This window comes from Ictalurus punctatus, chromosome 22 (assembly GCF_001660625.3).
Source record: "Ictalurus punctatus breed USDA103 chromosome 22, Coco_2.0, whole genome shotgun sequence".
Lineage (NCBI taxonomy): Eukaryota > Metazoa > Chordata > Actinopteri > Siluriformes > Ictaluridae > Ictalurus > Ictalurus punctatus.
Window position 1 is genome coordinate 8766481 of NC_030437.2, and position 24042 is coordinate 8790522.

Sequence of the window (24042 nt, forward strand, 5' to 3'; positions counted from 1 at the left end):
CTTTAAGGCCTCAATCAAATACTGTCTTGTTTTCATACCCAAGTCTAATTTCCTTTAATTTGTTGTTGAAGTATATTAGCCCTCAGGCTTACAGGGATGTCACAGTTTCAAAGCTCTTCTTAAGAAATCCTTCCAGCCAAATAACTCACACCAGCACATGAAGCTTTATCCTAAACTAAACACCAAAACATACAGCTTGGGTTCTTCTTTTAAACACTGAATATTTCCTGGGGATAAAGAGGGCATTCAACCAGTAAATTACACAGAGCCTCATTTAGTACCTCAGAGGGCCAACATCAGGCTTCCGTACATAGCATTAACACACTATCATCATCTATTACCTTAATATCTATTCAATTTTGTCATATTTAAAATAGTTTAGCTAAAAAATAAAATTTTTGAATGCAGTGGACTACTGATCATGAGTGGGTCATGAGTTCAAATCCCAGCACTGCCAACTACCCCTGCCAGGCCCTTGAGCAAGGTCCTTCACTCTAAACTGCTCAGTTGTATAAATATAAAATGCAATGTTCTTTCACTTCTCTAAGTCGCTCTGGATAAGGATGTCTGCCAAATGCCATAAATGTACAAAGATTATTGTTTATTTACTTATGTGATTGACATTAGCTATGACATCTACTGCCCACTAATGGTATGAAAAATGAATTGCATTAATTATTAGACAGTAAAAAAAAAAAAAAAGTCTTATAAAAATCAAAACAATATTGAGGAAATGTTCCTGATGCAGAATAGATCTGAATGCAAATTACTTTTACAGTATAACGAAACTACTATGTTATGTCGCTTTATTAATCTCAATATAGAGCACTCACAGGCAGCAGTAAGTGGATGGTGAGCACACAAATAAATACAGCAAAGATCATATTTATAGCAAGAAGTTACGATTTTAAAAAAGCAATTTAATATAACTCAGATCTCCGAGAAGCTTAAAACACTAAATGAACATGAAATTTATGATTTCTGACTTTTATGCACTAAATATATACTCTATGCTCAGTTACTTCATAGCAACTAAAAAACCAATACACTGAGGATTTATTATTGTTTAACATCTCAGATGTATACTTAAATAATAACAGAGCCTCCCTAAAAACAGGAAACAGGAACATTTTCAACAACACAAAAGGTTTTACCATGACACTCCCCAAATCTTCATATCTCCTTATAATCACCTGTATCCACTGTAGACAGAAGACGTCTGATCAATATAAAGATGCACATTTAGTTCTATCCATTGTGAGGTCAGCTGGAGGGGAGAGCTCATGTATTGCACTTTTAAATGAAAACAGGTATGAAGTCTACAGTGCTGTGTTGTGTATCGGAATTGGCCCGATCCCGGTCTGAAATGCTGCATTTGCACTGGATTGGATTTGATGTTTACAGATTTGATCTGCTGACAAAATTAATAAACATCAGGAATGTGACTTTTTTTCACGTTTTCTTGCATAAAAAGCCATGTAGGATGGCTGGTTGGATGATTATTTCATTACAACCTCATTGGAAATCTCCTGAACAGCTTTTGTAATTACCAAATGGAAAAGGGTCAGTATCAGGTATTTAAAATCTGCTGGTATCTGTTAGAATGCACAAATCAATCAGCATGAACTATTATTTCACAGTTAATCCTGGAGCAGATTTAACTTCTTTTGCTTCCCTTTACAGCTTCTTTATGTTATAATTCCAACAGACTCTTAAGCTCAGGTTTAATCTATGCTGTCAAAGCTCATTTTATGTACTGAAAACTCATACATGCAAAGTCCAGCCATTTTAATCACTGGAATCATGTAAGACGGCATTCTGTGTTTCTGATTAAACTCTCTGATGTACAGGCAGGTGACAAATTAAAAGGAAAACAAACAGCATAAAGTGACTTAGTAAGATGTTAGCCCAACACGAGCCACCAGAACAGTTCAAATGCACCATGGCATAACTTCTACATATTCTCTGGGACTGTACTGGAGGGATGAACACCATTCTTCCAAAAGATATTGCCTCAGTTTTTATGATGTTGGTGGACAGTGTTGTCTGACACATCAGTCCAAAACCTCCGAAAAGGTGTTCAACTGGGTTATGATCTGGTGAGTGTGATATGCCATAGCATATTATTTACATACATTTTTCTTGTGCTCTGTAGATAGGGTCGGGTCATGCTGGAAGAGACCACTCCCATTAGGATGGAAATGTTTCATCATAGATAAAGGTGATCAGTCTGAATAAATTTGTATTGATTAGTACTGTCCACAGTAACAAGTAGATCCAAATCAAGCCAGCAAAATACCCCCCACTGCATGACAGAGCCACAAGTTTTTCCTTTAATTTGTCATCCATTTGTGCCCTGTTCATTTTATATAACTAGTGAAGGCAGATTGTAACAAAACAGTACCAAGCTTCTTCTTTGCTTCATTACCCAACCTGCCTTTCACCCTCTGGATGCTGCTAATACAGCCACAGTGATCAATATTTCAGACCAAGTCCATGTGTCATCATTTTACCAACATCATCCAACAGGGGGCAGCATTGAATCAAAATACACCTCACTGGTACATTCTGTGTCTATATCAGCACAAAACACAAACACAGTGCTATACACAGGGTCTGGCCAACAAACACTGTTTACAGTTTGACATCCATTTGATATGAAATGTATCTCCTTCATGGTACTGACATATTAAGACTCAGCAGTCAGAATCAGCAGCTTTAAGGGAGCTTTGTTGTGGCACGCGCTTGTGGTGGATTAAATCCAGGTAGATGTCAGATCGGAGGAAGCGAGGATATGGGTCTTTCTCCATGAGTCCAAAGATCCGGCTCTGGGCCAGGTCGAAGCAGTCAGCGCCAATGCTCTCCATGTTCTCCTTGGTCTGCTCCCTGGTGTAAGAGTCTAGATTAACCTGGGAGAAAATAAAAAAATAATGAGAGTCACATTTGGTAACATGGCAGAAGTCACATTTTCCAGCATTTTAGGTAAGCGATATATTTGAACTCCATATGTGACAGCTTTGCATATATATATATATATATATATATATATATATATATATATATATATATATATCACATCTGATATACCAGCAAATGGGGGATGACGGGGAATTTGGATACATTTCCCAGCAGTTAACTAGCTGGCTAGTTATTAGGGATTTCACAGTGTTTCGTGCATATTCATAGATTGTGATCCTGATTTTTTATTAATGAGAAATACAGTGTAGATCCGTCACAATTTTTTTACTTTGTTTTTCTCCTCATCACAGTTGTAAATAGTGCTTTTTGAGTTACTATAGATTTCCTGTCAGCTCAGACTAGTCTGGTCATTCTCCTCTGATCATTAGTAGCAACAAGGTATTTCAGCCTGCAGACCCTGTGCTCACAGGATGTTTTTGTTTTTTCGCACCATTCTGTGTAAACTGTAGAGAATGTTGAGTGCGAAAATCCGAGGAGATCAGCAGTTTATGAAATAGTGAAACCAGCCCATCTGGTACGAACATCTATGCCATGACCAAAGTCACAAAGATTACACTTTTTCTTCATTCTGATGTTTGATGTGAATATTACCTGATGCTCTTGGCCTGTATCTGCATGATTTTTTGCATTGTGCCGCTGCCACATGATTGGCTGCATGAATGTGCAGATGTACAGGTGTTCTTAATAAAGTGGAGGATGAGTCCTGGGCTACATTATCCATGTTTGTCTAAACAAATTTTCACTAGCACATTGTTATTGATTGCTAAAGTCTTACAATCACTGTTTTTTTAATAACCTACCTCTTTAGATGACTGGATGGAGATGTACTGTTCATATATCTTTTTCGCTCTGGAAGCCATCTTGGATAGAGATTTGATCCTCCTGTAGTCCTCACAAGCGAGCCAGAAATCCAGATTCTCCTCACTGAACTCTGTCTGCAGGAAGGAGCGGAACACGGCAAGTCCATCTGTCAAAGCAGATAACAGTTACCACACACACCTTAATGGCATGTTGCAAAAAAAAAATAAAAAATTTTAGAGAAATGAAACTTTACATACATAAATAAATTGATTAATTTATTAATTTACTGTGCTATAGAGCAATAAATACTAGAGGTGCACCGATGTAAAGGCTATTTTTCCTGCTATCGGCCGATAGTTTAAAAACATCTAATGATGAGGGCTGATTATATCCTGTCAATCAAAAGAGGGTGGGAAAACACATAGATTTCGTGCTGTGTGTAAAGATGTCTCTTGTGTGGAATGATGACAAAACTGCAGTTTGTAAACTCTGTAATCTCTGCACCACTAAAATTTTACACCAGAAGTAAATTTTACGATGTAGAAGTTTTGGCATTGAGTCAATACCCCCCTCCCCCCGGTGCCCACTCGCCCTGGAGCTGAATTAAAGCACCAGTACACCGTTGAAAGATTTAAATGAAGATGAGTTGACAAAAAAGTATACATTGCACAGAATAATATATTTGTAAAGTAGTATATTTTATATCCAGTTAATGTTAATATATAAAAAAGTTTATATTATATATGACCAGTTTGATGTCAGTGATGAAGTAGAAATGTTTTTGTTTGTGGTGAGTGAATGTGAGAGTAACAGGAGGTTTTTTTAGAATTCAGTCAATGTTAATATGAATTAATAACATTCAGTAAGTTAAGAAATCTTACTTTAGTAAGTACTTCAGAATTTAGTTCATGTGTTAATGTTAATTTGAGTAATGTGTTTTTTGTTTATGAGACCAGTTACTGTGAAACAACTTGGTGAAATGGAGAGAATAAAGTTTTTATTTGCATTTCTTTCAGAAATCTTTTAAATTAATCATTATTAATTTATAAGAAGGCATAAAAGGCAGAACTATTGGTATCGGCCGATATCACTCTGAATAATCGGTTATCGGTAGAAAATCGGTGCATCTCTAATAATTACAGTTATTAAGTACATTTATTGTACAGTTATTGTACTATAGAAAACACGATGTACTTACATTTGTGAGAGAGCAACAGGTCAAAAGATTCTCCCCATTTAAGAGCTTCTTCTGGAGAAGGTCTACTAGAGAAACAGAGCAAAGAAGGTGGTTAAAACCCCCATAAGTTACCCTTTATAATGCATTCCTTGATTTTTTGCTATATATAATTGAGACAGACACCCTGCATTCAATCTATTTACTCCACACCTAATACCACTAATGATATTTATCTATGAGCATTGAATACTGTTTCAGTATTCAAAGTATTGATAAACCATTGATCTACGGCATGACTCATCTCATCTTGGAGTCATTTCTGGTAACGAAGGAAGTAAACACTTGCACTAACTTGTCTGATTTGAGGACTTTATCAAGCTTGCTGGATGGATGGCTTCCGGGTCTGTTGTTGTTCTTCTTCCGAAGAAAGGTCAGACGATTCTTCATATCTTTTGCACTGTGGGACAGAAACATACTTGGTGTTACTTTAGAATGGCTCACCATCTAGCTGAGTATTCAACTGTGTGTAGTTGTATTGTGTGTCAAGACAAAGACTAACAGAAAGGTGAAGAGATTATTATCAAGAATATTGGGACAGCAGCTGGGTTTCACTGTGATATAGAGCCAAGATTCAAGTCATCATTTACTGCACTGTGGAGGCATCAAGCCTAGAACAGCTTTTTTGAGGAAGATAAAAGGTCTTATAAATGCCTATTCAACAACAAATGAGTTGCAAGAACACTGAACGCACATTTGGTAAAGTATAAGAAAACATTATGACTTACAGATTTTTCGATTTCTTCTTTTTCGTGGTGCTCTTCCCCATTTGACACTTACAGTTTGGCTCACCACAGACCTGATTGTAGGAAAGAAAATGCATTAATACTGTGTAACATGCTCTAAAATGAGCGGTGAAACATGAATAGAGAAATGTATTGCTATATACACTGAAAAATACCATGCAAATATACACTAACCTGCCACTTTATCCAATCAGCCAATCATGTGGCAGGAGATACAGATTAAGAGCCTCAGTTAATGTTCACATCAAACATCACAATGAGGAAAAATGTGATCTCTGACTTTAACTGTGGCATGGCTGTTGGTGCCAGATGGGTTGGTTTCAGAAACTGTTTCTCTTGGGATTTTCAAGCACAACAGTGTAGACTTTACACAATATGGTGGGAAAAACAAAAAAATATCCAGTGAGCAGCAGTTGATGAGATGACTAGACTGGTTTGAGCTGACTGGAACACTACAGTAGCTCAAATAACCACTCTTTATAACCGTGGTGTGTAGACAAGCATCTATGAAAGCACAACATCAAACCTCGAGGAAGATGGGCTACAACAGCAGAAGACCATGTCAGATTCTGCTCCTGGCATCCAAGAACCTGAGAGAATCTGAGACTACAGCTGACACAAATTAACCTAAAATGAACAGTTAAAAATTGGGAAAGCCCAGGCAACAATCCTTATCTGGCCATTTTTGAGTGCCTACTCAGATCAATGTTTTTTTTTTAAACTAGAGACTGTTGCACATGAAAATCCCAGGAAATCAGCAGTTTCCAAAAATACTTAGGAAGAAAAAACCAAACACAACAAAGTCACTGAGATCACATCACACACACCCTCCCCCCACCCCCAGGAGCTTTTGACCTGTATCTTCATGATTTTATGTGTTGCGCTGTAATTGTATACATAGCAGCATATAATAGTTCACTTATACCACATATTTTATGTAATTTACACATTATATTGTCAAATTATTCATCCATATAAACCCTAATATATGAAATGCATAAAAATGAAAGTATGATCCAAACTTCTCCCATATGTAAACAGTGGCAATAATCTTTATACTTTAAAAATGGTAGAACATAGTTTGGGTGTTAAACTCTGCAGTGGTGGAGAAATAGTTGTGGTTGAGATATACAGTAGTTTGTAATGAAAGAGAATTCTAGTTGAGGATTGAGTTTGTGTTCAGTGAAGGAGAAACGTACCCTTCTACCAGTGAAGAGCAGGCAGATCTGATGGACAGATCCTCTGTTCTTTGTGAGCTCTTTCCTCAGTGTCTGGGGTGAGGGGACAGTCCAGCGCTGCTGCATCTCTCTGCTGTTATCCATGCAGTGTATGGCCTGGTCAGAGATAAAGCGTGGTGAGCGTGGCTCCTGCAGCAGGCTGCCCTCGCTGTGTGTGCGACGGTGCAACGAGCGCTGCACACACAGCCTCGTGCTCTGCTGGCCCCTGCCAGGTGACATCTCTACCAGGCTCCTCCGCTTCAGATAGCCTTCATCGCTGTCCTCTTCCTCCTCCTCTTCCTCCTCCTCCTCAAGGTCTTCATCATCATCATCAGTAGATGGTGAGGTAAGAGCGTCTGGATTGAAGGAACGATCTAGGCACAGTTTAGGGATGATGAGAGGTGATGAGGAGGAAGATGAAGACGTGGGTCTGGCGCTCTCACCCTCACCCTGTTCCCTCCTCTCAAACTCTGGCTCCCGTTCACCTCGCTTTGGCTCCTTCACCTTCTCCTTCCAGATGGCAGCAGGGTCCGTGTGTGCAGATTTAGAGGTGTCTCCCAGTGTAGGAGGGGGTTGGACACACTCACTGGGATATGACATACACTCAGAGGGGATACTGGTTCTGGCTCTGGTAAGGCCACTGAGAGGGGAGCAAGTGGGTTGTGATGGAGAACATGGTTCTGAAACACTGTGTGCTCCAAAGCCCAGCAGTCCTAAATCAGCCTGATCACCAGCCTTTGGCTCTAGCATCTGCCAAGAAAGCATTCACCAAGTGTTATCTTACGTTTATAAAGCCCATCTGGTAGGAATGGTCCAATGTTTTTCAACCTAATCTCTATCCACAGAATCTGTAGCATGTGTGTGATTACCAGAGACAAAGACTTTAATGTGTTCCTGTACTGATGGAATTATTTAATTCCTCAGTCAAAGATACTGTATTTGCAAATAATACTTTAAATCTGCACAAATTTCAGAGCTGGTACTACTGCTCCATAGTTCCATAATATCCCACAGTTGCAGTTTATTTACTCTAAAAAAGCAGTGTGTAGCAGAAAAGAAAGTGTCCCATTAGAAACAAGACCAAGGGAACACAAGAGTAAACAATTGTGAAGTTTTTCAACAATATTGAATGACTTCAAAGACCACGAAAATGTATTTGAGGTAATTATGGAGAGGTAATTATTGCATCTGTAATGTGTAGACCTTCTCTTCTTATAAACAGCTATGCTCCCAAATCTCAACTCTATATAGTACACAACAAAGCTATACCAGCTTCAACACTTGGATATCTAACGCCCATTTAGATGCAAGTGCCATTTGCTTGTATATAGATTTCAAAAAACACCAATATAGCTGCAGACATTTGCATTTCCAACTAATTCTATCTGTAACAGCATTGATAAGCTTCTTGAACTTGAATCAGGTCTCTACCCACACTGGCATTTTCTGGACTGTGATGATACATGATCCCTTTAGACTGTGTACGCCAACATCTTTGCATCTTTGCGTTTGTATGTACTAGTAAAATTGCCAACTTGAGTAACAGCGACTTTAAATTAAATCACCTAGCTCCATTTGCACTATACACTACTTTGTGATCATTGGGTGACTAACTATATCAGTGTTTGTGCACAGGATGTAACTAAATCATTCAGTTAAGTGCTGATGAAACCATATTGCTAGGTGTGATTTAAGTAAATACAGTTCCAATCAGAATGATTCAACTCCCATTGCAAATCAGGTTTATTGTCAAAATTTATAGACTTTCAGCTGTTTGCAATGAACAAATCAAACAAACACAATGAATGCTTCAAGTGGTTTCCCCAAATTCAACTGAAAATGCAACTTAAATGATTTCTCCAGTTTCAAAAATTTTCAACCCCCTGAATAGAATCCCTCACAACAACACAAATATGCAGAACAGGTATTGTCTCAAGCACACCTGATGAAACTAATCAAGGGCTTCATTAGTTGCAACAGGTGTGCTTGAGCTGGAACACATGAAATACCTGAACAGGCTAGGGGCAGAAATGCATGAAATACCTGAACGGGGCAGAAAAATCTGCAAACAGATTTCTGAGAAGGCAGGTTGTGAAAAATCTTCAAGTGACTGCAAAAAACCTGCAGCAATACATGGTGGCAACAGGCACTGAGGTTTCAGTGAGCACAGTAAGGCGCGTACTAAACGGAAAAGATTTCCATGCCAGAACTCCAAGACGTACACCACTACTGACCCAAAAGCACAAGAAAAGTCAAAATCATATAAATAAGCCTCAGAAGTTTTGGGATTCTGTTCTGTGGAGCGATGAAACAAAACTGAAACTTTTCGGCACGATGGATCAGCGGTATGTCTGGAGGAAGAAGAATTAAGAAAGAACACTCTGTCCACAATCAAGCATGGTGGTGGCTCGGCGGGGCTCTGGGGCTGCTTTGCATCCTCTGGCACTGGAAACCTGCAGCGTGTGGAAGGCAAGATGGATTCATTGAAGTATCAATAAATCCTAGGAGAAAGCGTCGTGCCATCTGTGAGGAGGTTGAAGCTTTGCCGTCATTGGACCTTCCAGTAGGACAATGATCCCAAGCATACCTCGAATTCCACCAAGGCTTGGTTGCAGAAGAAGTCCCAGAAGATTTTACAGGGCCATCACGGCCCCCTAACTGAAAATCTGGTGGGATTTGAAGAAAGCGCTTGCAGCATGCAAACCCAAGAATATTACTGAACTGGAGGCCATTGCTCATGAGGAATGGGCTAAGAGTTCTCTTGAACGCTACCAGAAGCTAGTGTCTAGCTATGCATCTCGTTTGCAGCAGGTCATAACAGCAAAAGGGTGCTCTACTAAGTAATAAAGATGCTTGGCACGAAGGGGATGAATAATTTTGAAAAAGTTGCACTTTCAGTTGAATTTGGGGAAAACATTTGAAGCATCGTTGTGTTGAACTATTTCAATTGCTTTTGTTTGAAAGTCTGTAAATTTTGACATTAAACCTGATTTGCAATGGGGGTTGAATAATTTTGATTGCAACTGTATGTAACTTGTTTGGTGATATTACCACTGGTCTTCATTTATCAAGCTGAATCCGAACAGATTTGTGTGTAAATCATTTGTATGTGTTTACACAATAAATTTGTTATTCATGAATATCCTTTAAATTCTGAAAAACGTTTATATTGTATCCTGCTCCTAAGTGTGTGTAAATTTACACACAAGAAGACTAATGTAAACTGCACATGCAGACATAAAATCTTTTACTGCTGTCATCAGTTGAGCTGTTTTAATTTCCACTTCAGGAAATTACAGCATGATGTTTACACAGCAATTATGCAATAAACCTCTCCAACATTAATCATCTTATATACTTACATACATGCTTTGAGCACTTTTAAAGCAACATATATATTCTTACAGGATTTACAGCTTAATTCTCTTTTTGCCGTGAACAAACCAAACATTGTCCACCAAATAGTAATCCAAAATATGCTGCAAAGATTGACCTCATGAGCTTTGTGATAGCAAGATTGTCAAAACAACAATTCTGTCTGAATGTCAAATCTACATCTATTTATCTAACTAATGTTGAAGCTGCTGTTTACCTTAAAATATACTTTACATTTGTCAAAAAATATACATCCAGTTTAAACACTGTACAAGTTAATTTAGAAAAGCATTACTACGTTTAAAAATCACTGACAAATCACTTTTAAAATGCCACATCGAAATGTAAAACAAACATACAGTACATGCTGCAAATATCTAGTACGTCTGCTGACAAAATGCATTATTTGAATGACCTCACCTTCATTAATGATCCAGTGTTTATCTCCTAAAAACAAATAATGTGTTCTTTCATCAAGGCAGCAGCACTGGAGCAGCTCTTTGTGACATCTTCCCTTTCCACCCTCCCTCCCATTCGCCCTCTCTCACTTTCCCTCTCCCTAAGTCGCATGTGCGTATCTGTTTGTGCTGCTCTGATTAATGTCGCTGCTGAATCAATTGTTGCTAATGCCAGCCCAGGGGGCACCGAGTCGCAGCAGGGATGAGAAATGGACAAAAAAAATCTGATTTTCTCCTTCATCGTCCTCAACGGGAATGAAATAAGACTGCATCCTGTTTAAACACACACTGAACTGTGGGACTGAATTCATGGTGGAACTGAACTATAAAGCACACAATCACAGGAGAGATGTTCTAAACAAAACAGTGTGCCTTACAAATAAAAAAAAGGTGATGTTGAGTGTGTCTGTGTGTGTGTATGTGAGTGTTTGTGAAACAAATTGAAAGATGTGTGCTTTGTACCTGATCAGGACTAGAAGTGAGCTGCTTGTTGATGTTGTCTCTCAGACATTGGTACACTCTTCTCTTCTGCTCGGCTGAAAAGGCCTCCAAACTGAACAGACATTCAGTTCTCTAAATACAAAAAGAGACAGGAAGAAATGTAAACAGAGAGAGAAACACATCCCTTTCATTTCGCCAAAGACGAGTGATATGTGCTTTATTGTCAGGGTTCATTATGCGTGTCCTTCTACTGCTCAGGCTCTGAAAGGCAACCTTTGTGTCGCACGCTGCACTGAATGAGAGGTGAGGGGGAGAAAAGATGAGAGAAAGCAAAGACAAGAAGTACACACACTACCACTGATGTATCACTGTGTGTGTGTGTGTGTGTGTGTGTGTGTGTGTGTGTGTGTGTGAGGGAGACAGAGACAGAGAGAGAGAGAGAGAGAGAGAGAGGTGTTGTCAGGGAGATGGGCAGATGGCTGTGTGTTTAACGCTTCGCCTCTGCGTGTATTTGCTGGAGTGAGCCGTCTGTCTTGCTGACACGTCTGCTCTTCTGGGAGCGAGGAGCTTGGAACAAACTCACATGTGACGTACGTCATGTCATAATTAAGAGTCACTCCAGCATAGAGATGCTGTTAACATACTGTAAAAGCCTGGATGAGTGAAATTTGGCATGCTAATCCTATTAATCAGGTGCATAAAATGTACTGTATGATACTGTACAGTAGTGATATAAAACCCCGCTTAAAATTGTATTTACTTAAGTATTAGAATAGATGGAAGTATTTATTCATTTATAATTTGATATCAGAAGACAGAGACAGAACTAAATTTGATAGTAGCACTATAACACTATGCATTCATATCTCATCCTAAAACAGGAAATGTCCAAACGTTCTTGCTTTCTTGAGAGCTTTGCTTAAGAAGGCACATAAGAAGGCCAGCCAGAATCCATTTAAGCCCTCTCTACACACAGTTACACTAAATCCCAAATGGCTTCTTATTTGTTACATATCTTCACTACATGGGGTATTACATAGGGCATTTAAAAATATATATATAGTGCACTATACCATCAAGAAAACACCAGTGATTCAGCTATTGAAAAGGTGACTGCTAATGATGGTTGGAAATTGGTATATTGTTACTTACATATAATATCAGGACATCTAATTTAAAAATTTATTCTTGATTTTCAAAATATGGGAAAATAAAGTAAACCATCACCATATGAATTTATTCAAAACTTTTGGGGAATAAATAAATGAGAAACTGGTGTACTGATGCACTCTTACCTCTATTCTGTATGAGACATACAGGCGCAGTTTATCTGCAGGAACTGCAAAGGAAGAGATATATGTTGTCTTAAAAACAGTCAATACAGTTTGAATTGCCTTCATGATTAGACAATTGCAGGATTATTTTTAAAGGCCCTTGTTCATTTTTCACTAAAACCACTTTAATATAATGAACACCCATTAGGCACTGACAGTTTCTTCCGTAAAAAGGGGCAATAAAACTCCTTATAAAAAGAGGTGGCAGGAGAAAAGCAGAAATGTCTGCTGTGGCACGCCTTTGGATATTTCTATCCATCATCAGGAAGATGAATAATACACACACCCTCCCAGGCAGCCTGGGACTGACTCTGCCGGAGACAAGGCCATTGTTTATGGCGGACACAGCAGCAGAGTGCAAAGCAGCTCGGCAGCTAGTCTCAGGGAACTTCTCTTATTGCACGCACACACACACACACACACACACACACACACACACACACACACACACACACACACACACACAACCCTGCTGCCTCCTTCCTGCCATGGTTCATATACACAGTCACAAATAATACAGGGTGGAGCTTATTCACATCCCCTATCATGTAAACAATCAGCTCAGAGATACTTCATACACTTTCACACAAATATACACATGGCTGTCTATTTCTTAATCCTGTAAACATGTAGCAGCACAAACTAAGATTAATATGTTTACATGGGTCTGCAAGCAAACCATTGAAATGTGCTGGCTGTCCTTTATATATATATATATGTATATATATATATATATATATATATATATATATATATATATATATATATATATATATATATATATATTTTTTTTTTTTTTTTTTTAATTATTATTCCTCATACTTATTGTTCCCTCAACAATTTTCTACAATTAATTCAGAAACTGTTTTATTATTTTCATTTGCTCCCAGTCCCTAAGAACTGTTATTGCCCTTATTAAACATGCCCTGTTTACATGGGCTATAAATATGAGGCTGAACACATGTAAAATGCCTTTGTTATGCATTAATATGAGAAAGAACAAAGAACTTTAATGTCTTTGCATGAAAGAAGTGCTTCCTGAGAGCAGCTCACAATATACAGCTCCTGAACTTCACAAAGTGCGTTTAGAACTACATCTGGCATTGTGTGATATGAATCAAACTCATATCAAACTCGAATCAAACTTTTTGATCTTGTACACCATCAGCAGGTTTGGTGACAAACATATATGGTAAAAACATTGCATTCTCACTAAAACATATTGATGAGGATCATTGATGCTTTGGAGCTATTTTGTGGCTAGTAGTACAGGGTATCTTGTGACGATTGATGGCATCATACAGTATATGATAAACCTGGTTACCTCTGCCAGGAGGTTCAGACTTGTTCATAGTCAGAGCATTCAACAAGACGATGAGCCAAGCATCTATCCAAATCAGTAGAAAATTATTAAAGGGGTCAGATCATGTTTTTGAAATGTATATACAGCTACTGTGTATACATGGTTACTCATGCAATATATCTTTGGAAAGCTAGGATTTATTCATGTTATTCGAGTGATATAAACTGTTTCAAAATACAGCAGCTACAATCAACGTCTGTCAGACCACCAAAAAACTTTAGCAGAGGCCTACAACTGAGCCACAGCACACAACTCCGGAAGATTCAGGAAGCTCTGCTCCATTAAATGCACTGTACACAAGCAAACATTTGTCTTGTACTGCTCAGAAACAGCGGCATAAATAAACAGTAACCACTGATTTCATCCATTTTTGGAAGGCTAAATACACAGGTTTTGCTTTCGCACCAAAACATACAGCGTCTCCGCGACATGGCGCCTGAATTCACAGAAGTCTCGCCTTCTTTTCCCATGGCTGCCTTTGGGCAGGATTATGCTGATAGTGCACACTGTTACGTAGAGAAATTAAGAAAGTAATATCTTGACTTTGAACAACGCGTTTCAGGCAGGTCTGGAGCAGTGTTCGTTAGATTCGTTAGATAGAATAAATATGATTTTTGGCACTTTGCAGACCTTATACATGCACAAACAGATACATTACACTCCCAATCAAAATAAAAACATGAAAGATCATGTTATGACCCCTTTAAAACCATCAAAGTCTCTGGATATGATCCTTACTGAAAACCTGTGGACTGAATAGAAGAGGGAAGTCCATATGCACTAAAATAAGAATATAAAGGACCAAGACCCCTCAACAAGTGTCTATAACCTTGTAAGACAATACAGAAAGAAAATCAGTACCGTTGTTCACTCCAGGGTAGACATGGCAAAATAATTGTAAGGGAGCTGATCATTTTCAAACCAATGTTGCACTATTTTAGTGTTTGGAAAAAAACTAATTAAAGCTACACCGTGTTCCTATATGTTTGAGTTGAGCGTGTCACTTACTGCATGTTTTATTCTTTTTATATTTTATTTTTACTAATTTTCATGAAGGGTGCCAATAATTCTAGAGGGTATAACTTTTTTTAAATACTTAGATTTGATATTGATGAATTTGAATTGCAGCTGCCAGCTAATGATGCCATAGTGGGCTTTTACAGGTAGAAATCAGCCATTTTGATTAAATTCACACAGGAAGTGAACCTGCACACTGAAGTAAGGCTGTTTGTGAGAAACTGCAATCTATTCACTATATAGTGCACCATTTTAGAAGTGTTACCATATCAATTCAATAGTGAAATGCACTGCAATTTATTGGTGTCCCAGCAAGATTGGAAGTTGCAATCAAAATTTTTCAACCTCCATTGTAAATCAGGTTTATTGTCAAAATTGACAGAAATAGTTCAACACAACGAATGCTTAAAGTGGTTTCCCCAAATTCAACTGAAAATGCGACTTATAATGACTCCTCCAGTCTCAAAATTATTCAATCCCTTCATAGCAAGTATCTTTAGTACTTAGTAGAGCACCCTTTTGCTGTTATGACCTGCTGCAAACGAGAAGCATAGCTTCTGGCAACGTTCCTTAACCCATTCCTCATGAGCAATGGCCTACAGTTCAGTAATATTCTTGGATTTGCGTGGTACAACCACCTTCTTCAAATCCCACCAGAGATTTTCTATGGGGTTCAAGTCAGGTGACTGTGATGGTCCTGTAGAATCTTCCAGGACTTCTTCTGCAACCAAGCCTTGGTGGAATTTGAGGTATGCTTGGGATCATTGTCCTGCTGGAAGGTCCAATGACACCCAAGCTTCAGCTTTCTCACAGACAGCTTGATGTTTTCTCCTAGGATTTCCTGATACTTCAATGAATCCATCTTGCCTTCCACACGCTGCAGGTTTCCAGTGCCAGAGGATGCAAAGCAGCCCCAGAGCCCCGCCGAGCCACCACCATGCTTGACTGTGGACAGAGTGTTTTTTCTTCATTCTTCTTCCTCCAGACACACCACTGATCCATCGTGCCGAAAAGTTCCAGTTTTGTTTCATCGCTCCACAGAACAGAATCCCAAAACTTCTGAGGCTTATTTATATCATTTTGAGCGACTTTTCCTGTGCTTTTGGGTCAGTAATGGTGTACGTCTTGGAGTTTTGGCATGGAAACCTTCTGCGTTTTTGTACACTCCTTACTGTGCTCACTGAAACCTCAGTGCCTGTTGCCACCAAGTCTTGCTGCAGGTCTTTTGCAGTCACTTGAGGGTTTTTCACAACCTGCCTTCTCAGAAATCTGTTTGCAGCCGTTGATAGCTTCCTTTTTCTGCCCCTTCCAGGTATTTCATGTGTTCCAGCTCAAGCATACCTGGTGCAACTAATGAAGTCCTTGAGACAACACCTGTTTTGCATATTTGTGTTGTTGTGAGGGATTCTATTCAGGGAGTTGAATAATTTTGAAACTGGAGAAGTTATTATAAGTTGCAATTTCAGTTGAATTTGGGGAAACCACTTGAAGCATTCATTGTGTTGAACTATTTCAATTGGTATTGTTTGACTTGTTCATTGCAAAAAGCTGAAAGTCTGTAAATTTTGACAATAAACCAATGGGAGTTGAATAATTTTGCAACTGTATGGCACATAATTGCCATAATATATTTTGCTGCTTGTAAGGAATAGGGAGACAATGAGAGACACTTTTCTATTATTTCTCATCTTCCTTTCAATTTCTTCTCTTTTTCTTCATCTCATTCTTTGTGCTTTTTTGTCTCTTGGTCTGCCTCTCTTAATTAATTTATTCTTTTAAATTGACTTTTTATTACCATCTTTATTCTTCCTTTCCCTTTCTTTCTTGCTTGTCTTTTGTGTCATTTCTCCATAGCTGTTCTTCTCATTTAACTCTTAAACTCAAATGTCTTTGATCATTTTTGCGAAATCCTTCTTTCACTTTCACACATCCATCAGCATGCATTTATTTAGCAGAATCCCTTAAAGCAGAAAACGCAAGACAGCACAAATTAAAACCTCCCATTATGCAGTCAACAAAGACACGCAGACATACCGTCTTGCAGCTGGATCTGATGGAGGTAGAGAGGACTCTGCAGCACGTTGCATCGACCAGGTTCGTCCTCTCTAGTCAGCAGCATTAGGTCGGTGTAGATGAACACTGTCACCTATAGGGGGAGATAGAGACAACAATCATAGGCATACTCAAGATGCCAACATTGCACCATCACTGGACTGCTTTGACGGACAATAAAATAAGTCTCAGTGTAATAAAATGCTAAAGTCAAGTATATTCATTATCATTGTGGTAGATATGCATTATGCATGTGTTGGAGCTTTTTCTTTTGAAAAATGAGTATGTCATTTAAACTACCAGTCAAAAGTTTAGACACACTCATTCTTTATTTAAAATTTTTTCCACATTTTAGAATAATAATAATAAAGTAATCAAAACTCTGGAATAATACAAATGGAACTATGGGAATTATATTGTGATAAAAAAAATTAAAAAATAAATAAAAAATAATTGAGTATTTTAGCATTTTCAAAGTAGACCCTCTTTTTTGCCTAGAATTTCCAGAAATGTATTCTTGGCATTTTCTCGACGATTTCTTGAGGAATCCCCCTGAGATGCTTTTAAAACCGTATTAAAGGAGTTCACACCTACGCTGGACTCTTACTGGCTGCTTTTCGGAATATTTCACTCCAAGTCATCCATTAAAAAAAATTGTAAATAAACTGTTAGTTTTCTAATGAAAGAAATGAATATGTTGGCACAATTATATTTTCTCTACAACACCGATTTCAAACATGTAATCATACACCTTCAGATCAAAAACTTTTGCCTGGTAGTGTACAGGTAGATGTATAATTAAGCATGCAGGCATAGAAATAAAGCTTATGCTGTGCTTACTATTTGAGTAGAAGGAGCTGATGCTATTCAATTTACATGAATGTGGTACTTTTTCATTTGTCTTAAATAGACTCAAACCCTGTTCAAGACCATCTTTTTATTAGAGTCTATGAATATAAAAATTAGTAAACCAGTGTTGATAGGAGTGTGTTTACATAGTAAAGCATGATAGGCCCTTACTTCATATGATGCAATAAAACTTGCCTATCAGATATTCACTATTAAGATTTTACATTGAAATCTGAAAGCCCATTTTCCTAAAATAATGCAGCAAAACCTCTGCAGTGACAGTGCTTCATCTTCAGTCTGTTTGATTCCCACAGAAAAGCCAGCTGGGTTTTTTTATCCCTACTCCAGCATGGAGCAAGGCCAATCTAGTAAACTCAGCAGCTGAATAACACAGGCAAACATGCACACACACAAATGTACTTATGGGAGTCCACTGGGGGAATGTGTGCTAGTGATGAACAGCTTCTCCTTATTAAACACACCAAACTTTACAAATGCCAAACTCCTCAGCATGTCTTCACAAGAGCTTCAAAAGAGAATAAAGGTCAGTTAACAGTGTACTCCTGGTGAGAAACCACTAGGGAAGAACAAAAAGAGAAGGCAGGATTGCTATAGATACACCATGGATCAGAGTGGCTATTGTGGCACAGAGAGATTTATCTTTACTCAATATGACTCAAGCTGTGTTATCTAGAGGTCAGGCTATTCCCAAACCCAGAGTTTCTCAAATTCTGCTGCCACAAGAATAGTCAAACCCAGGTGCCTCCATGCCTGAGTCTGAATCTTATTAGACATAGTTGCTCATGAGACCAGTATTTCTGTACTTCACGCACCACAAAAGAGTTTCATAGAGATGTAATGGTCTGGTCTGCACTTATATAGCGCTTTTATCCAAAGCGCTTCACATTGTGTCTCATTCACCTTTTCACACACATGTATAAGGAAAACAAAATAAAAAACTTAGCATAACAAAAATGTAAAAAACTGTGGCTCATAGGAAGCTCCCCTAGCAAAAAAAATCTTTTTTTACACAGGGAAAGCATTTTGGGGGGTCTCTAAGAATTATATATTGACATTTATGCTATGCAGCAGTGCAGACCAAACATTAAATGACTTAACCTATAAGCTACTATCCATTGCATTTTTTAAGTAATCTCCTAATAGGCACTTAAGAGTCAACAGAATAATGTCAATCAGCTCGTTTTGAGTGGTATTAGATATAACTTTGTTCAACTGTGCTTGATAGAGCAGGTGTTACCTGTTGTACACTTAAGAGCTAATATCAGGTTTCATCAATATACTAGGTTTGACAGGATTCAGCAAAATCTCCAAACCAACTGTCTCAAAAACCACATAAAAGACCTGAAATGAGCCCCAAAAAATTGGCCATGTGAAAAAGGAGACATATTTTTTATTTTTCTCAGCCTTTGTGTGGGAAACAAAATCACTATGGTGTGCACACATTTCTGATGCTTAGACATAATCCACTCCAAAAACCACCTTTTCCTCTCCCAATATTTGCAATATTTTACAAATTAAATCGTTCTGCCCATAATAGATGTACTTACACTTTGCTATTGTTTGCAATATTTATTAGATTTAATTACTATTATTGCCCTGTGAAGGGTTGGCACCCTATCCAGGGTTTCCCCTGCCATGTGCCCCGAGTCCCCTGGGATAGGCTCCAAGCTCCCTGTGACCTTGTGTAGGATAAGTGGTACAGAAAATGGATGGATAGATGGATGGAATTGCTATTATTTGCTATAAATCAAGATCTTGGCAGCCACAAGCACTTTTTAACTAGCCCTAGCAAACTGGCAACCCTGTCAATTGGCTGTCCTGTCCACTACTACAGTAGGTCAATCATGGGGTGTGATTCCTACCCCAATTGGCCTCTTTAGTGATCACACTGCCCCATGATTGTGCAACATCTAGAATACGAGCAAATAAAAACTATCTTTGGTCACACAATTATACAATTAATGCAATTATGAACAGTTTGTAAACAAGTCCTCTTTTCAGTGATGGACTGAAAATGTAAGGGCTGAAAAATTACTTTACACTTTCACAGTGCCACTTTTAGTTTAAAAAAACACCACAATACAGGAATACAGGAAAATGACACTAATTAAAATATAGCCCTTTAGTTAGGAGCCCTTTTCTGGGGAGCATTTTTAGCCTTACCTTAAGTGCCATGTTTGTGCTGTCATGAAGGATCATCTCTTCAGACAACAACAGCATTCTCTCCGGGCTGCACAGGTCCAGTGGCTATAATACAAAATGTCCATTTACAGTATATATCTCTAATGTCCACTTCAGAGCATTAGTCATATAGATACAATCTCATTACAAGCATAATGAACTCAATAATTATTTGAAACAATGGAAATAAGCACTTGGTCTCTACCTGTACAAACACAGGGAAGATGAGGATCTTGGGGGCCAGGCTGACGTAAGTGCCGTAGCTGGAGTGGGGAAGATGCGACTGTACAAGAGTGCAGTTCTGGTAGTTGGCGAAGCTCTGTCTATATGATAAGGGTGGAATTGTGGCAGTCTTGCTGTTCAGAGACCTGCGTAATGTGGCTCGCGCTTCCACTCCAGTGTCCTGGAGGAAGGCTGTGCTCTGTTGAATTCCTCCTGAGGAGTGAGTCTGATAAATTCTCCCTGAGCCAAACAGAGTTAAGTTAGGCTATTCCAGAAATTCAACATCATTTTATCCAATAAATATTTTCACTTGTTGTATTCATTTATAACAGTAACTATAATTATTCAACTGTTAAACAAGCATAAACTGTGGATGGTCTTACCAAGCGTTCCTAGTGTTCCATTGCTCTCTGGATAAACAGGTTGTAATATCTGAGTATAAAAGAAACATTTACCTGACCAAGCAATCTAATAAGAGCAATCAGCCTTGTTCAGTGACAATATATTGAAACAAAATGCAAACAGGTACAGTTGAAGCCTCTATAAATATAGTTGGTGAAATAAGTATTGGATGCATCAACATTTTTTTCAGTAAATATATTTCTAATGAGGCTATTCACATGAAATTTTCACCAGACATCAGTATTAACTCAAGAAATCCACACACAAAGAATTCACAACAGTAAAGTCCATAAATAAAATGATGTGTAATAAAGATGAATGACACAAAAAAGTACTGAACATGCTAAGAAAAAGCAGTTCTCCAAGGCAAGGTAAGGCAAGGAACCAGCTGAAATCTGTAATTATACCCCCTATCTGTGCAAATTAATATCAGGTGGGTTACTAAATTGATGGTCTATAAAAAGGCTTTTCGTTAATAAGGTGTCACACAAGAAACATCTCATGATGGGTAAAAGCAAAGCGCTCTCCTAAGACCTTCATAGCCTTATTGTTGCAAAGCATATTGATGGAATCAGATACAGACGTATTTCAAAACTTCCGAATCTTCCAGTAAGCACCACTGGGGCCATTATCCACAAGTGGAAGCAACATCACTCCGCCATCAACCGGCAACGCACAGGAGCTCATCGCAAGATTTCTGACCAGGGAGTAAGAAGAATAGTCAGAAGAGTAGCCCAAGAGCCAAAGACAACTCGGAAAGAGCTCCAGAAACACTTGTAGGTAGCAGGTACCATCGTCACAGAGAAAACATTAAGTATTAAATAAATTTCAGTTAGCGTGTTCAATACTTTTTTCCAGTGTCATTCCACTTTATTACACATAACTTCATTTATGGACTTTAATGTTGTGAATTCTTTAAATTTCTGGATTTCTTGCATTAATATTGATGTCTGGTGAAAATTTCATGTGAATAGCCTCACTGGAAATATATACTGAAAAAAAATGTTGATCTGCCCAATACTTATTTCCCTGACTGTAGGTAAGTGTAGACTAACTTCATTGTCCACATGTTGAAGTTTGGACAATATACATACTAGGATTGAGACTGCATTACATTGAGGGCTCCTAATGAAAAAGAGATATCTTGCATATAAAACAACACATGAAGCTCAGAGATCAGAGCTCAAGCTGTGCAGAAAAGCAGCTTGGGGGAAAAAGCTGGTGGCCTTAACAGCATTAACATGAATGTGAACTAAAGGACTGATAAAATTCTGTAGTCTCTTAGAATACGTGCATGAGATGAGATGGATTAATAATTACTTGGTTTCCCGGATTGACAGGGGACAAGATGATGTAATTGTCGCCATTTGATGATGTCACACGGGTGCCCTTGAGGGTCTGTGTACGTGTTTTGTAGTCATTCTCTTCTCGTTTCCCCGTCCATGACCACGTCGGCTCCCTGGTTCCACTTCCTGCACTCTCAGAGCTGTTTCCTTTCTTACGACGGCTTACTTTGTGGTTGGAGGGTCGAGAGAGCAGGGGTGGCGTTTTGTTTTGGGTCTTTGTGGTGGGAGACAGACTGTCAAAGCCAGAAGTTTTATACGAGGGCCTGTGAATCAGGCCTTCGTAGTAGGGCTTCATGACTGGCATTGTCCTCCAGACCACCACGGTGATCTCATTCCGGCAGTTTCTAAAGGAGGAGAAAACATTTTATAGAACTGTAACATAACATTTAATAATCATTTCCTATCTTAAATGTGTTCTTTCATTTTCATTATTGCCTATTGGGCACTGTGAGCCATTTACATTGTAATTATACAAACAGGTGACAAATTGAATGAGTCACATGATTTGACTGATCTCCTTTATCCTATGATGAAACATTTCTATCCTGAAAGCAGTGGTCTCTTCCAGGATAACAATGTCTCCATCCAGCACAATAGCTCACTGAATGGTTTGATAAGGATGCAAATGATGTGCTTTGGCCTCCACACTCACCAGAATTAAACCCAATTTAACATCTATTTAACATCAGTCGAGGGAATAATTTTTGGAAGAGTGGTGTTTATCCCTCAAGTACAGTTCTATAGACTTGTGTAATCTATGACAAGGTGCAATGAAGTTGTTCTGGTGGCTTATGGTGGCCCTACAACTTACTAAGACACGTTATGTTCATTTTCCTGTCTGTACATTGGATTCTGAGTGATAGGCAGTTGCCCAAGTGCTCTAGTTGAGTTTTATCTAAGCTGCAATAACATATTATGCCTATTGTCACATACAGTGTTGTGAAAAAATTTTGCCCCATCCTACTTTCTTCTGTTTTAGTGTATATCTCATACTAAATAGTTTAAAAAATCAAAAATAAAACAAAGGCAACCTGAGTAAACACAAAATACAGTTTTTAAATGATATTTTAAATGTTGTTTATTGAAGCAAAAAAGTTTTCCAATACCAGCAGGGCCTGTGTGAAAATATATTTGCCCCCGTAGTTACTAATTCCCCAAATCCATGAAACTGCATTCACAATGGGGTTCAGCTGGACAAGACGCAACTAGGCCTGATTACAACCACCCCTGTTCAATCAAATCAACACTTAAAGAGCTGTTTCAACAGCATGCAGTTAGTAAAAAGATCTTAGATGGTAACACATTATGCCAAAATTGAAAGAAATTCCAAAAATGATGAGGAAAAAGGTGATTGAAATATGTATGTTTGTGAAAGGTTATAAAGCTATTTCAAAGGCTCTGGGACTCCAAAGAACCACAGTGAGAGCCATTATCTCCAAATCGGAAAACTCGGCACAGCAGTGAACCTTCCCAGAAGTGGCCTTCCAAAATTCCTCCAAGAGCACAGCAACGATTCAACCAGCAAGTCACTAAAGGGCCAAGGACAACTTCAAAGGACCTCTTGTATCAATAAAGGTCACTGTTCATGACTCCACTATCAGAGAGACACTGGGCAAAAATGGCATCCATGAAAGAGTGGCGAGGTGAAAACCACTGCTAACCCAGAAGAACATTAAGGCTCATGTGAATTTTGCCAAAACACACCTTGATGATCCTCAAACCTTTTGGGAGAATGTTCTGTGGATTAATGAGTCAAAAGTGGAACTGTTTGGAAGACAGGGGTCCCGTTACATCTGGAGTAAACCAAACACAGAATTCCACAAAAAGAACATCATACCTACAGTTAAGCATGGTGGTGGGAGTGTGATGGTATGGGGATGCTTTGCTGCTTCAGGTCCTGGGCAACTTGCAGTAATTGAGGGAAACATGAATTCTGCTCTCTACCAGAAAATCCTAATGGAGAATGTCTGGTCTTCGGACGGTAAGTTGAAACTCAAGCGCAAC

At 38.5% G+C, this 24042-nt stretch overlaps 1 protein-coding gene across 4 annotated transcripts in view; it reads right to left on the reverse strand.

Annotated features, from left to right (window-relative positions):
* Positions 1–789: 789 nt before the first annotated feature.
* Positions 790–24042, reverse strand: part of LOC108256033 (regulator of G-protein signaling 3) — a 45443-nt gene continuing 22190 nt past the window's right edge. For 2 of the 4 annotated variants that reach the window (XM_017452505.3, XM_053674558.1), the window contains 13 exons: positions 22013–22382; positions 20674–20722; positions 20274–20530; positions 20051–20134; positions 17000–17111; positions 12547–12590; positions 11273–11383; positions 6960–7727; positions 5743–5813; positions 5310–5414; positions 4979–5040; positions 3780–3946; positions 790–2909 (listed from right to left, as the gene is read on the reverse strand). In XM_017452505.3, the coding sequence (XP_017307994.1) occupies positions 2697–2909; positions 3780–3946; positions 4979–5040; positions 5310–5414; positions 5743–5813; positions 6960–7727; positions 11273–11383; positions 12547–12590; positions 17000–17111; positions 20051–20134; positions 20274–20530; positions 20674–20722; positions 22013–22382 (2413 nt within the window). In that variant the 3' untranslated portion in view covers positions 790–2696. Of the gene's footprint in view, positions 2910–3779; positions 3947–4978; positions 5044–5309; positions 5415–5742; positions 5814–6959; positions 7728–11272; positions 11384–12546; positions 12591–16999; positions 17112–20050; positions 20135–20273; positions 20531–20673; positions 20723–22012; positions 22383–24042 lie in introns of all 4 variants that reach the window. The other 2 variants (XM_017452504.3, XM_017452506.3) reach the window with 1 other exon arrangement.